At 41.3% G+C, this 16,317-nt stretch overlaps 1 protein-coding gene across 1 annotated transcript in view; it reads left to right on the top strand.

Moving 5' to 3' along the window:
- thsd7ab (thrombospondin, type I, domain containing 7Ab) overlaps positions 1–16,317 on the top strand; it is a 621,850-nt gene that overhangs the window by 506,039 nt on the left and 99,494 nt on the right. Inside the window, exon 19 of the mRNA XM_062062699.1 lies at positions 5,121–5,274. Within this exon, the coding sequence (XP_061918683.1) occupies positions 5,121–5,274 (154 nt within the window). The remainder of the gene's footprint in view (positions 1–5,120; positions 5,275–16,317) is intronic.

The following is a 16,317-nucleotide window of genomic DNA, read 5'->3' as shown; positions in this document are numbered from 1 at the left end:
TCTCCGACAACGACGAAGAGGATTTCGGTGGTTTTAGTACGCAGGAGGAAGACGATGACACAATGATTAAAGACTGACTTTTCATATACCGGTAGGCTGGTTATTTTGATAACGTACAGGCGAGCACTTTGTATTACTTTGCACCGTTGTATTATTTGTACTCTGCACGAATGCTGTTCGCCATGTCAAAGATGTGATTTGTATCTGTATTTTCCCCTAAATTTAGCTGGTGCGGCTTATGGTCAGGTGCGGCTTATAGTCCGGAAATTACGGTACATAAGAGACTTGACAGAGTGTGTGTACCTTCAGTGCTGAATGATGAGCAGAGGCAGAGTTTGGAGTGTCTTCTTTAGCTCGCTTTCCATGTTTATGTACTCACTGTCCACTGTGTCCAGGAACTTGGAAAATAATTTCGTGCCATTTGCCGTTTGACGCCCGCTATCATGCTAATTAGCTGCCTGAAAGCGGGTGACTCCACTGTAGAAATAGCCTGCATGTCTTCTAGCACACACTCTATCAATATTGTCCTGGCTAGCAGTCCCTCCGTTAAAATCCTCAGGTGAAGGGTGTCTCTCTTTACTAGCTTCGTCGAAGCATGTTGCTTTTGTAGCTGTTTCAGCAGATTTGAATTGCTGTTTTGGGCAGTAGATGGGATCTTTGATCCAAGACACAACTTACGTTGAACTAAAATGTTATTTTCTTTGTGCCCGACAAAAGAAAAGTAGTGAGAATATCTTCATGTTAATTAACTCGGCTTCGGCTCCGCCATGATGTCTTGTTAGTAAACACAGACACGTACCCCCCCCCCCCCCCCCCCCCCCCCTCACACACACACACACAGCGCGCGGCGCACCTCTTCTCTTCCTTGTGACACAGGAACATTCAGAAGGACGACACTGCAACCCTCCAATAAAACACCCTCAGATCGTCTCAGTTTCTAGACGATATTATATAAAAAATAACGTAAAATAACGCAGTAACACATCATGTGGTAACAGTAACTCAGTTACTGAATATAAAAAATAGCGCGTTAGACTACTCGTTACCGCCGAAAATAACGGTGTTACAGTTAATCCGGACACTGGTGACGGTATAAGCAGTCCCCATGATTACAACACACTACAATAGTTGGCCCAAGCGTGGAAAAGAGAACAAGCAGGTTGAATCTTAACAATCGTGCATCCTTCTCATCTTCTCCACTGTGTTGAATCCAGCCGTGGTTTGCAGAAGAACATTCTAAAAAATGCACACCCAAGAGGACCGAAGTGAGAAGAAGTAAAGTTAGACCTCTGGCAAGGCCAAACAATCTTGATTTGGATCAGCACCAATGTGTTCACCTCCTGCAGACACCTGCACTTTTCGGATGATGCGGGAAAAGGTTGAAAAATGCCTCCTTGCAAGGATTCTTGGATTCGCTCCTTAAACGGGATCCACGCCAAAGTTTAATGGATACAATTGACTCCTGTCAGCAATCCACTTGCCTGAAAACTGCTGGCTGCATTTGGATGGTTTGGGGAGGAATCAGTGGGTACCATACTTGCCAACCTTGAGACCTCCGAATTCGGGAGATGGGGGGGTTGGTGGTACCGGGAGGTGTATATTGTAGCGTCCCGGAAGAGTTAGTGCTGCAAGGGATTCTGGGTATTTGTTCTGTTGTGTTACGGTGCGAATGTTCTCCCGAAATGTGTTTGTCATTTGGTGTGGGTTCACAGTGTGGCGCATATTTGTAACAGTGTTAAAGTTGTTTATACGGCTACCCTCAGTGTGACCTGTATGGTTGTTGATCAAGTATGCATTGCATTCACGTGTGTTTGTAAGCCACATATATCATGTGACTGGACCAGCACGCTGTTTGTATGGGGGAAAGGCGGACGCCAAAGGCAGTGCCTTTAAGGAACGCCCCCAATATTGTTGTCCGGGTGGAAATCGGGAGAAATTTGGGACAATGGTTGCCCCGGGAGATTTTCGGGAGGGGCACTAAAATTCAGGAGTCTCCCGGGAAAATCGCGAGGGTTGGCAAGTATGGTGGGTACACATGTAATATTCCATTTGATTTCATGGGCTAATTCTTTGACCATAAGCCACCACTTCCTGTTGTCAGGGGTGTCCCAATCTGATCTATCCGATATCAGCAATAAAAACAAGTATGGGATTTTATGGGCTTCCATCTAAAAATGTCTGGGATAAGTGCGCAATACAAGCTGTTCTGCAGCGTGTTTACTTGTGCAAAGATGGACAGCCGGTTAAAGAGAAATTGCCCCTTTTTTTTTTCATTCTCAATCCTTATGAGAGACAAAAACACATGTCTTTTTTTTAATGCATTCTAACTCGTAAATAAAAGTCAGTTAACAATGGAACTAATGGGAGCCAAGTTGTTATTGTGTCTATTGCGCCCATACAATATCCAAAAGGCGGCAACAATATTCCATTTACATTTCGGTACCTGAATATTAACCAAGTATGAGTTATATTTTTTGTTATAAGCGCTAACGTTAAGGACCTACTTTTAGCAGTGCATTGACTTATGCTGCTATATTAACATATTAAGCAGGTGAGCTGCTGCATGGCCTCTGAATTGGTGAAAGTTAATTATAAATTATAAATCAGATCAGATAGGTCTTTGTTGTCATTGCACAAGTACAACGAAACTTTGTTTTTAGCACAAACCCGTTCAAGATTAGACAAACAGTGTACAGGGTTACAGAAGAGGAACACTGATGGGTCGCCACAAGGCGCCCCGTAAAAATGGGAAAAAGGTAAAACGCTGGGGAAAAAGATGAGTAAAAAAATACAATCTAGACTGGGCTCCTAAGGGGGCCTAGTCTGGAGTGGGGAAAAAACCTCCATCCAATGCACACATAGACATGTTACATTTAATCACGACAAACTCGCAACAGAGGGGCGGGGAGTTGGGGCTCTGGAAGGCGACCGCTGCTATGAAGCGCTGCCATCCGACCATCACCCCGAGGGGAAACAAGCGGTGGTGAAGGCGTGGGGTGGAGGGGGGGATGTGCCCAATTGTCTTGGGTGTGATGATGTAATGTTTTTTTAGACTGAGGCCGATCTGCAAAAGTTCGACTCCAGGTGTCGTTGAGGCGGGAGGGAGGTCAAAAGCGTCCATCATTGAGGTGTCCTCGGGGGTGTTTTTCAAAACAGCCTGGTCCTGTTTTCACAGCGTCAAGGCCATTGGAGGGAGTCAAATCGTAGATTAGGATGTTTGTTTTCCGCGAGCAGACAAAACAACGACTTGTCTGTTCTATTCGTCCATGCTGGGTGCTCTCAAATTCAATTAAATGTTCCTTTTCAGCAAGCTTCTCCATGATGTGATCCATCCTTCGATTCAGTTCAGAAATCGCCACAGTCTGTGTTCCCACAGCCCTCCTGCCCAAACCATCCATTGCGACGAACAGCCTTTGGGCTCCTTGAGTGGCTGCCATCGTCTTACGAATTTGACGATACACCAGAGCAATGCCCAGCCCAATCAGCAGGTGCCCCGCTATCACGGTTCCTAATAGGTAGATGTCTTCCATGTCCTCGATGGAAAGGACTGAGAGGCACATGATTCTCCATTTATCCCAGGAATCTCTCACGTACACCATCAGGGCAGCCAGGCTCCCCCGAACCTCTTTTCCTCGTCGAAAAGATTTTGTCAAAAAAGTTCAGACAAGACAAAAACAAAGAGAGCAAGCTGGGAGAAGAGGGAGCGAAAAAAAATGTGACCGCCCTCACCAGAGGCAAGACAGGAAAATGTCTTCATGCCTCTCACCTAGATAGTAGAAGACTGTGGACATAAAACGAGAAGTTGATCAACTTCGACATTCAATGTAGACTTAGATGGCAAGAAAGAAACAAAAAGACGCTTGTTTGAGGCAATTTTTTAGTTTTTTAACCCTTACTGAGGATTATGATTAATTCTTTAAGCATCCCATCAGTCGGCATCCCAATGAGAGCAGACATTGTACAGTAAGTGATTGTTTTATTATTTTTAGAATTTGTATTTCTGATTCAGCACTTAGCAATACTGCTACATGATGCTTAGTGTTTGTGTTGAAGGAAATAGCGAACTTTGTGATGTCTCCGAAATTAATATGGCGCCATATGCTTAAATATTACATGTTATTATGAATGTGCCTGTTTCTACATTACATATATACTTACGGCGTGTATATAAATCGATGATGGGGCTTTTAGATTATTTTTACAGCGCTTGATAGAGGGAATAGAGCAACCCCCTTTGGCTCCATTGTTAACTGACTTTTGCTAACGTATATTTACGTTTTAGAATGCATTAAAACAAACAAACACATATGTGTTATTGTCTTATGAATGATAAGAAAAATTCCCCAAAAAAGTGCAGTTCAACTTTAACATTTAAATGTCCTCCAAAAAGCACACAAGGTTGGTCTTTGTATTTTAGCGAAGTCATTTACAAAAGGTAAACATGGTAGGCTACTAGGAGCTAGTAGCTACACAACAGCTAAGCACACAATAGCATACATGTTAGACGTATGTAGTAGTGTCCTTAATTGAACACTATTACATTTGTCTGTATAAACAAGTATCAAATAATTTTAGTTGCATATTACTAACATGGATAGAAATGATCCAGTATCAAATGTGTCCGCATCATTCAACTTACTGCGTCATGAGCTTAACTTGATGAATTATTGTGGCCACTAGGGGTCACCAAAAATAAAATTACCATTCCACTTCAACTTAAAGAGAGTAAGTCCATTGCAGACGGTTAATAATAAATAGCTCAGTCTGTTTTGTACCTACCGTTGTTCTCTGATTAAGTAGACATTCCGCACTACAAAATAATAAAAGTACGATTCCTGCTGATATCGTGTCGGATCAATGTTGATATCGGCAAATACTTCAATATATATCCAATATCGGTACTGCACGGGAAGTGAAAAAGCTGTATCAGGACACCACTATGTGTTATCACACTTATTTAACTGAGGTGTATCTATCGGCTTGAATTAACCTTCCAAGCGTAGTGCAGTGTTCTCATCGCTGCACTCGCCCTCCTCCAGTATCATTCCATGCCTCACTTGATGACACTCCAGAGCACTCCACAGCCCAACAGCCGTGTGACTCTGTGCTCGTGTCCTCAGGTGCATGCTCAACACCATCGACGGCCCTTCAGAGGCAGTGGAGGACTACCTGTGCGACCCCGAGGAGATGCCTCTGGGGGCCCGCGAGAGCCGGCTGCCCTGCCCGGAAGACTGCGTCCTCAACGACTGGGGCCCGTGGAGCCGCTGCAGCCTGGTGAGTGCTTTAAAAAAAACCTCTGCAGAAATGTATTTTAATATCTCTGCTCTTGTGGAAAATATTTACTGACGACACGAGTACAAAGCAACAACTTTGTCAACAGCTACATTGTCATGCTGCACAGCGGACTAGAAGAAATGTCTGCAATGAGATGTTGTTTTATACAGCTCTCTCTCTCTCACACACACACACTGTCCTGTGAGAGTGCATTCAGCTGGCAGGGTAGGGAAGTGATTGATGACGCACACCTGACTAACAAAGATGCAAACAACTCACACACTGCACTGATGTAGCAGCATCAACTCGCTATAGACCTCCATCAAGGCCACACAATTCTACATGGTACCATGTGACATGTGACAAAATCATGTGGTAATGTTCAACTCCAATCCTGTAGGGGGCAGTGTGTTGGTCTGTACTTTTTCTGGTCCTGCTCAAAATTATATTCTGTAATACACCCATTTCTTTTGGGTTTGGATCGTCAGTGTCCAAAGTGCGGCCCGTGGGCCATTTGTGTCCCGCAGCTAATCTTCTAAAAAATGTATTTAAAAGAATAAATAAAAGAGCAAAGAGGTGAAATGTAATAAGAACAAGTTGTAATGTCAACACTAACAACACAAAGCTGCCATGCAGGTTGTTTTTTTCTTTAAAGCTGGCATTGCTTAAAAAAATAATAATGGATCAATAAAAATGTTATGATTTACTGACCTATTCAAGGCTGCAATTACTGGAACATCAAAAATGTCACTTTTAATTTTTTTTAGGGGGGGGAAATACTGCATATATTGTGTGTTTGTCATAAAAATGGCACAAAACAAAAAAAAAGAAAATGTATAATGTACATACATGTATACACGTATAATCGTTGAAAGTAGGGATGTCCCATAATATCGGACTGCCAATATTATCGGCCGATAAATGCTTTAAAATGTAATATCGGAAATTATCGGTATCGGTTTCAAAAAGTACAATTTATGACTTTTTAAAACGCCGCTGTGTACACGGACGTAGGGAGAAGTACAGAGCGCCAATAAACCTTAAAGGCACTGCCTTTGCGTGCCGGCCCAGTCACATAATATCTATGGCTTTTCACACACACAAGTGAATGCAATGCATACTTGGTCAACAGCCATACAGGTCACACTGAGGGTGACGGTATAAACAACTTTAACACTGTTACAAATATGTGCCACACTGTGAACCTACACCAAACAAGAATGACAAACACATTTCCGGAGAACATCCGCACCGTAACACAACATAAACACAACAGAACAAATACCCAGAACCCCTTGCAGCACTAACTCTTCCGGGACGCTACAATATACACCCCCCTCTACCCTCTACCCAATACCCGCCCCCCCAACCCTGCCCACCTCAACCTCTTCATGATCTCTCAGGGAGAGCATGTCCCAAATTCCAAGCTGCTGTTTTGAGGCATGTTAAAAAACAGAACAAATACCCAGAACCCCTTGCAGCACTAACTCTTCCGGGACGCTACAATATACACCCCCCGCTACCCCCTAACTCCCCCCCCCCCACACACCTCAACCCTCCCCTACCCCCAACCCCGCCCACCTCAGCCTCCTCATGCTCTCTCAGGGAGAGCATGTCCCAAACTCCAAGCTGCTGTTTTGAGGCATGTTAAAAAAAAAAAAATGCACTTTGTGACTTCAATAATAAATATGGCAGTGCCATGTTGGCATTTTTTTTTCCATAACTTGAGTTGATTTATTTTGGAAAACCTTGTTACATTGTTTAATGCATCCAGCGGGGCATCACAACAAAATTAGGCATAATAATGTGTTAATTCCACGACTGTATATATCGGTATCGGTTGATATCGGAATCGGTAATAAAGAGTGGCACAATATCGGATATCGGCAAAAAAGCCATTATCGGACATCTCTAGTCGAAAGTTTAAAAAAAAAATGTATGACTTATTTTTCTAACACTTTTAAGAGTAAGGCCCTTTTGGATTCCATGAATTTTAGTTAGATTTTTTATTTTGTATTGTCTTTGCTAAAAAAAATTATATAATGTATTAAAAGCAATGTTGTTATGAAATATTTACCTATTTAAGGCTCCAATTACTTAACATCAAATATTACACTATGACATTTTTTTGAGAGGGAATATTGCATATTTTGTGTTTTTGCCATAAAAAAACAGCTTTTGACAACAAAAGCATAAAACATTTTGAAAAAACAAAAAAAACATCAACAGACTTGAAGTCGATCTAGAGATTTAAGTCGTAATGAAAATTTGGGAAAAAATGAATGACTTTTTATATATACACTATATTGCCAAAAGTATTTGGCCACCTGCCTTGACTCACATACGAACTTGAAGTGCCATCCCATTCCTAACCCATTGGGTTCAATATGATGTCGGTCCACCTTTTGCAGCTACTACAGATTCAACTCTTCTGGGAAGGCTGTCCACAAGGTTGCGGAGTGTGTTTATAGGAATTTTCCACCATTTTTCCAATAGCGCATTGGTGAGGTCACACACTGATGTTGGTCGAGAAGGCCTGGCTCTCAGTCTCCGTTCTAATTCATCCCAAATGTGTTCTATCGGGTTAAGGTCAGGACTCTCTGCAGGCCAGTCAAGTTCATCCACATCAGGCTCTGTCATCCATCTCTTTTTTGACCTTGCTTTGTGCAGTGGTGCACAGTCATGTTGGAAGAGGAAGGGGCCCGCTCAAAACTGTTCCCACAAAGTTGGGAGCATGGAATTGTCCAAAATGTTTCGGTATCCTGGAGCATTTAAAGTTCCTTTCACTGGAACTAAGGGGCCAAGCCCAACTCCTGAAAAACAACCCCACACCATAATTCCTCCGCTGACCCCTCTCTGTCAGTTTACGTGGCCTGCCACTTGGTGGCTGAGTTGCTGTTGTTCCCAAACTCTTCCATTTTCTTATAGTAAATGGAAGAGGACTTTGGAATATTTAGGAACGAGGACATTTCAGGACTGGATTTGTTGCACAGGTGGCATCCTCTGACAGTTCCACGCTGGAAATCACTGAGCTCCTGAGAGCAGCCCATTTTTTCACAAATGTTTGTAGAAACAGTCTCTATGCCTAAGTGCTTGATTTTATACACCTGATTAGGACACCTGATTCTCATCATCTGGATGGGTGGCCAAATACTTTTGGCAATATAGTGTATGTATATATATATATATATATATATATATATATATATATATATATATATATATATATATATATATATATATATATATATATATATATATATATATATATATATAAATATATAAATATATATAAAAAAAAATTTTATGACTGAAAGACCAAACTTGAGGGGAGCCCGAAAGGTTATTGTATTGGTTTTGAAAATGAAAAATATCAAAATGGCCCACACATGCTTTGGTTTTTTTAGTGTGCAGCCCTCAGTGGATTATGTTTGAACACCCCTGCTTTAGATTGTTAGCAAAATGTTTGCACATGTACGCCTACGTTGTTGTCCTATTGATCATGCAGACAGAGGAAGAAAAGAAGCACACACAAAGTTGTTCATTATTGCATGAACAAATGTGTACGTTTTAAGATTATGTTGTGCATTGAGAGGTTTGATTTATATTGTGTGCTACATCAGCGCTGTGACTAATTAGTGCATTTTCAGAGTTATGATCCCGTTTTTAGCTTCTTGACCGGACACACTAATTAGTATATGTTGCAATAATTTATATTTATCATACAAGCCAGTGGATTTTACGCACTGCAGCTAAAAATCAACAATTATGGCTCTGGCTCATGTCCTAGTGCAGTGTTTTTCAACCTTTTTTGAGCCCAGGCACATTTTTTGCGTTGAAAAAATCCGGAGGCACACCACCTGCAGAAATCATCATATTTTAGTGGCTTTTTCTCTTTTTTTGGTATTTTCCTGTAGCAGTTTCATGTCTTCCACAGTAAGTCTTTGCTGTCATCCAGCATTCTGTTTTTGTTTACTTTGTAGCCAGTTCAGTTTTAGTTTTGTTCCGCATAGCCTTTCCTAAGCTTCAATGCCTTTTCTTAGGAGCACTGACGTTTTGTTTATTTCTGGTTTAAGCATTAGATACCTTTTTACCTGCACACTGCCTCCCGCTGTTTCCGACATCTACAAAGCAATTAGCTACCTGCTGCCACCTACTGAAATGGAAGAGTATTACACGGTTAGTCTGCCGAGCTCTAGACAGCACCGACCCTCAACAACAACACATAGTTTGCAGACTATAATTACTGGTTTGCAAAAAATATTTTTAACCCAAACAAATGAAATTAGATCATCTCCCACGGCACACCAGACTGTATCTCGCGGCACTGCCGCGGCACAGTGGTTGAAAAACACTGTCCTAGTGGATGTGCATACATTCATGCAGGGACAATTAAGGAGGACATGGTCTTTTGTAAAGATTCAAATATATAATTATTAGAGATGTCCGATAAGGGCTTTTTTGCCGATATCCGATATCCCGATATTGTCCAACTCTTAATTACCGATTCCGAGTATATTGTAGCATCCTGGAAGAGTTAGTGCTGCAAGGGGTTCTGGGTATTTGTTCTGTTGTGTTACGGTGCGGATGTTCTCCCGAAATGTGTTTGTCATTCTTGTGTGGTGTGGGTTCACAGTGTGGTGCATATTTGTAACAGTGTTAAAGTTGTTTATACGGACACCCTCAGTGTGACCTGTATGGCTGTTGACCAAGTATGCATGGCATTCACTTGTGTGTGTGTGTAAAGCTGTAGATATTATGTGATTGGGCTGGCACGCAAAGGCAGAGCCTTTAAGGTTTATTGGCGCTCTGTACTTCTCCCTACGTCCGTGTACCACTCCGTACAGCGGCGTTTTAAAAAATCATACATTTTACTTTTTGAAACCGATACCGATCATTTCCGATATTACATTTTAAAGCGTTTATTGGCCGATTATATCGGCAGCCCGATATTATCGGACATCTCTAGTAGAAATGTACTCAAAGGTCTTTGCGCGGGTCCATCATTGTAGTCCGACGCTGTAGTCAATCCCATTTTGTCCAATTTTGTTCTCTATCCTCTTGTTGAGGGGCAGACTGGCTCGTACATGCAGATGCATCCTCCGATGTTGCCATTTCTAATACCAAGCAGCTTATAGTTCTGAGTTATGTCGGTCAGTAGAATCCATATGGAAGCGCTAAAAACTACAACATGGCTGACAGGGAGAAGACGCTGTCAGAGTGGAGGCAGTATCGGCAGGCCAATATTATCGGACATCTCTAATAATTATAAATAATCAAATACAGTTTAATTGGTCCTATAATGGCGCTTGTAACTCAAAACTCTCGTATCTCAAATCCACGTCACCCATTGAAATGAATTAAAGAATATATGTAATTGTGGTTTGTGAAGCTCTTTAAAGGCCTACTGAAACCCACTACTACCGACCACGCAGTCTGATAGTTTATATATCAATGATGAAATCTTAACATTGCAACACATGCCAATACGGCCGGGTTAACTTATAAAGTACAATTTTAAATTTCCCGGGAAACTTCTGGCTGAAAACGTCTCGGTATGATGACATTTGCGCGTGACGTCAAGGGTTGAAGCGGAAGTATTGGGACACATTGTATCCCAATACAAACAGCTCTATTTTCATCGCAAAATTCCACAGTATTCTGGACATCTGTGTTGGTGAATCTTTTGCAATTTGTTCAATGAACAATGGAGACTGCAAAGAAGAAAGCTGTAGGTGGGATCGGTGTATTAGCGGCTGTCTGCAGCAACACAACCAGGAGGACTTTGACTTGGATAGCAGACGCGCTACCGTGAGTACAGCTTTGGCTTCCAAACATTTGATCGCTTGCTCGTACGTGCGTGGTGCTATGTGCATGTCATGTACATATATGTTTCTTGCCGACTCTGATGGCGGCCGGGGTGTCGTCGAAAGCTACAACGGCCGCCGCCGCGCCACTGTCCTCACCTTGACTTCCTCCGTCTCCGGGCCGCCGATTGCATCGTTGATCGGGTGAAGTCCTTCGTCGCGCCGTCGATCGCTGGAACGCAGGTGAGCACGGGTCGTGATGAGCAGATGAGAGCTGGCGTAGGTGGAGAGCTAATGTTTTTAGCATAGCTCTGTCGAGGTCCCGTAGCTAAATTAGCTTCAATGGCGTCGTCAGCAACAGAATTGCTAGGCTTCGCCAGGCGGTACAGCATTAACCGTGTAGTTACAGGTCCAAAGTTTGGCAGTATTGTTGATCTTCTGTCTATCCTTCCAGTCTGGGGCTTATTTCTTTTGTTTCTATCTGCATTTAAGCCCGATGCTATCACGTTAGCTCCGTAGCTAAAGTGCTTCGCCGATGTATTGTCGTGGAGATAAAAGTCACTGTGAATGTCCATTTCGCGTTCTCGACTCTCATTTTCAAGAGGATATAGTATCCGAGGTGGTTTAAAATACAAATCCGTGATCCACAATAGAAAAAGGAGAGAGTGGGGAATCCAATGAGCCAGCTTGTACCTAAGTTACGGTCAGAGCGAAAAAAAGATACGTCCTGCACTGCACTCTAATCCTTCACTCTCTCGTTCCTCATCCACGAATCTTTCATCCTGGCTCAAATTAATGGGGTAATCGTCGCTTTCTCGATCCGAATCGCTCTCGCTGCTGGTGTAAACAATGGGGAAATGTGAGGAGCCCTTCAACCTGTGACGTCACGCTACTTCCGGTATAGGCAAGGCTTTTTTATCAGCGACCAAAAGTTGCTAACTTTATCGTCGATGTTCTCTACTAAATCCTTTCAGCAAAAATATGGCAATATTGCGAAATGATCAAGTATGACACATAGAATGGATCTGCTATCCCCGTTTAAATAAGAAAATTTCATTTCAGTAGGCCTTTAAGACACTTGTGATTAAGGGCCGTATAAATAAATTGTGATTGATTTTGGTGGGAAATATTGTATGACAAACAATACAATAGGATGTATTATAAACAACTAGAGTAGTTTTATGACATGATGTAATAATAATGTAAAGCATTTACTTTGCAGATTGGACTTCTACGGTATCTCCTTCCGGCTGCTTAATCTTTTCATGGATTAATGTCCGTAGTTTGAATATTGTTTTAATGTCCTTGGCTAGCGTTACCGACTTTTCTGTTTCAGTGTGGTGCAGACTAGCACCACATGTTTTTTAAGTGCAGGGGTAGAAGGTACACAACATCCAGCCAAGTATCCAAACTGTAGATATAAGGTTAAGGTAAAATCCTGACCAGATATCTAAATCCCTAGATTTATTGTTGTCAAATTTTCTTTATCACATTGTTTACTACCAAACGTCCATGAAATTCATGATTCATGTATGATAGCTCAGGTGTGATTCACTACAATGGGGCTAGTCTAACAGCTGCTGATGATGAGGCAAGCAAGGTTTACTGTTAAAAGAAATGTGGCAAAAGGCTACATTGAAACACAGGGTAAGAATACACTTCCAGGTCAGGTGACTATGACGTAATATACCGTATATTCGCGTCTGCCATTTTCTGCCCATGAGTACTAGGTCGCGTTGCACCGGAGGGGGAAGGGGGTCTTAAACGATGGCATTGTGTGTGTGTGTGTGGACAGGGATAAGTTTAGGTGGGATATAGTCTGGATAACCTAGAAGCAGCCTTAGAAGCCTCTCACCCAAATAGGTGTCATCAGTTCATGCTCACAGACTTAGATTGATCAGATCTGACCAATAATCTTCTAAAACAATCTAAACAGTCCAGTTGCTATCGATTGAATGCCCTGAGATTACACTTTTCAACCACTCGGGGCAGTAATGACAATATCAAACAATTAGAAGTCTGGAGCTAAAGTCATAGAGAAGTTTGATAAGCACAAAAAATAGTTTTATTGACAGTTTAGAAACACAATTATTGTTGGTTATTAATCTTTTGTTGATTTTAGCACTGCATAGTACATTTATTAGTCCCTTCTTATGAGTATGTATGATTAGTACTTATTTTTCAAATCAGCCTGACATAAGCTTTAGGTTTATGTGTTAAACAAATAATAAACTTGGTGTGTAACACACATATGGTTTCATATCATTTGACAAGGTTGTAAACTGTAAATTGGTTTGACGGTTAAATATATTTATTGAACACAATTAATATCAAGAGTAAAAGTACTAATTCAGTGTTAATATTTTAGTGGGTGCCGGGCCCATCTGTTGTGGAAAAGTTGGGCCCCGAGGCCAAAAGGTAAATAATCTCTGGTTTAATGAATACAATAAAACACAATTAAGTAGAGATGTCCGATAATGGCTTTTTTGCAATATCCGATATTCCGATATTGTCCAACTTTTAATTAACAATTCCGATATTAACCGATACCGATATATACAGTCGTGGAATTAACACATTATTATGCCTAATTTTGTTGTGATGCCCCGCTGGATGCATTAAACAATGTAACAAGGTTTTCCAAAATAAATCAACTCAAGTTATGGAAAAAAATGCCAACATGGCACTGCCATATTTATTATTGAAGTCACAAAGTGCATTATTTTTTTTAACATGCCTCAAAACAGCAGCTTGGAATTTGGGACATGCTCTCCCTGAGAGAGCATGAGGAGTTTGAGGTGGGCGGGGTTGGGGGGGGGTGGGGCGATGTTGAGGTGGGGGGTAAGGGGTAGCGGGGGGGGTGTATATTGTAGCGTCCCGGAAGAGTTAGTGCTGCAAGGGGTTCTGGGTATTTGTTCTGTTGTGTTTATGTTGTGTTACGGTGCGGATGTTCTCCCGAAATGTGTTTGTCATTCTTGTTTGGTGTGGGTTCACAGTGTGGCGCATATTTGTAACAGTGTTAAAGTTGTTTATACGGTCACCCTCAGTGTGACCTGTATGGCTGTTGACCAAGTATGCGTGGCATTCACTTGTGCATGTGAAAAGCCGTAGATATTATGTCATTGGGCCGGCACGCAAATGCAGTGCCTTTAAGGCACGCCCACAACATTGTTGTCTGGGTGGAAATCGGGAGAAATTCGGGAGACTGGTTGCCCCGGGAGATTTTCGAGAGGGACACTGAAATTCGGGGGTCTCCCGGGGAAATCAGGAGGGTTGGCAAGTATGACTGGGAGACGCAACTGCTCTGTACTTTTCCCTATGTCCGTGTACCACTCCGTACAGCGGCGTTTTAAAAAGTCATAAATGTTACTCTTTGAAACCGATACCGATAATTTCCGATATTACATTTTAAAGCATTTATCGGACTGCCGATATTATCGGACATCTCTACAATTAAGTATATAAAGTCAACTTGCTTTTCCTCTCTACTGGTACTTTAAGATAAAGGACAAAGCTGCCAGTTTTTTACCGTAAAAAAATAGTTGTTTTTACATGATGGATAACTTGCTTTAGAACCATAATGCAAGCAGATATTGAAGTATTTATTTTCATTTTAACCCAAAATGTTTGGAATGTATGATAATATAATATTTACTTTATCAAGTTTAAAAGATATGCAATTGTATGCCCTACATCAGGGGTGTCAAACTCATTCAGGGGGGCCGCATGGAGGAAAATCTGTGCTCACGCGGGCCGGACTATTGCAATCATGGCATTCAACTTTGGAACAGCTTGGATAATTCCTTAAAATGTTCCAGTTCTATTCACACATTTAAAAAACACTTTAAGACTAATGTTTTGAAAAAATATATCACTCTTGAATCAACACAGTAGTTAATACTATGACCAATGTTAATTCAAATACTAAATGTGGGTTATAAATAATGATGGAAGTACAATTGTTTGTATATAGTATATAAATTGGTACAAAGGTTTAACATGTCTACAAGGATATTTCACACATATAATTGAACTGTGTTTATGTTATGTATAATGTGTATTTATAATATGTTGTACAAAGGACATTTAATCATTTTCGGAAGTTTATTTTGTACTTGACATTGTTTATAGGGTTAGGCGCAATAAGTGTTCAACTTCAGCCTAAACCCTTTCGGTCTGCAACATTTTCATTTTCAATTTATGAATGTACAACTGTTTGTTTATTTTGTTGACAATTGACCGAAGAATAATAAACTTGAAACTTGAAACTTGAAAACTAAAAAAAATAAAGTCAACTTCAGATTGTTTTCTTAGTCTTACTTTGGCCAAAAATAGAACAAACACATTCTGAAAATATTACAATAAAAATATAGAAACAAATACTGGCAGCGGTAAAGTTTAGATCCATGAAGGAAAGAAGAAAGTGAATGAATGTTTATAACTGAATTTATAGTTTATAGATGCATAAAAATGTGTTTTCTTTTGTATTATTTTTTTAAATGAATTAATTAATGTTTATGACAACCTTTTTCCAAAACACAATATAGATTGTGAGATACAACAGGATAATGCATACATTTGTCATTTGTTTTCAAAACGGTTACAAAAAAGTGGGACCCAAAACATTTTTTTGGTGGGACCCCATTTTTATGACTTGATGGGGTCCCTGGGACCCCATTCTGAAAATTCCTAGCGCCAACACTGATGGAGTATTGCGTGCAAAACAGCAGCAGGCGGCTGTGGCCTGTGGGTCGGTTCTAATACTAATCAAATCAATCAATCAATCAATGTTTATTTATATAGAGCCCTAAATCACAAGTGTCTCAAAGGGCTGCACAAGCCACAACGACATCCTCGGTTCAGATCTCACATCAGGGCAAGGAAAAACTCAACCCAGTGGGCGACAGGTGCAATGGACGTCGAGTGGATCTAGCATAATATTGTGAAAGTCCAGTCCATAGTGAATCTAACATAATAGTGAGAGTCCAGTCCATAGTGGGGCCAGCAGGAGACCATCCTGAGCGGTCCACCCCGGGTCCCGACTCTGGACAGCCAGCATTTCATCCGTGGCCACCGAACCTGTGCCCTCCACAAGGGATAGGGGGGCAGAGCAGAAAAGAAAAGAAACGGCAGATCAACTGGTCTAAAAAGGGGGTCTATTTTAAGGCTAGAGTATACAAATGAGTTTTAAGATGGGACTTAAATGCTTCTACTGAGGTAGCATCTCTAACTTACC

The sequence above is a fragment of the Entelurus aequoreus genome, linkage group LG11 (assembly GCF_033978785.1).
Source record: "Entelurus aequoreus isolate RoL-2023_Sb linkage group LG11, RoL_Eaeq_v1.1, whole genome shotgun sequence".
Taxonomy (NCBI): domain Eukaryota; kingdom Metazoa; phylum Chordata; class Actinopteri; order Syngnathiformes; family Syngnathidae; genus Entelurus; species Entelurus aequoreus.
This window is presented reverse-complemented; position numbering and strand designations above follow the sequence as displayed.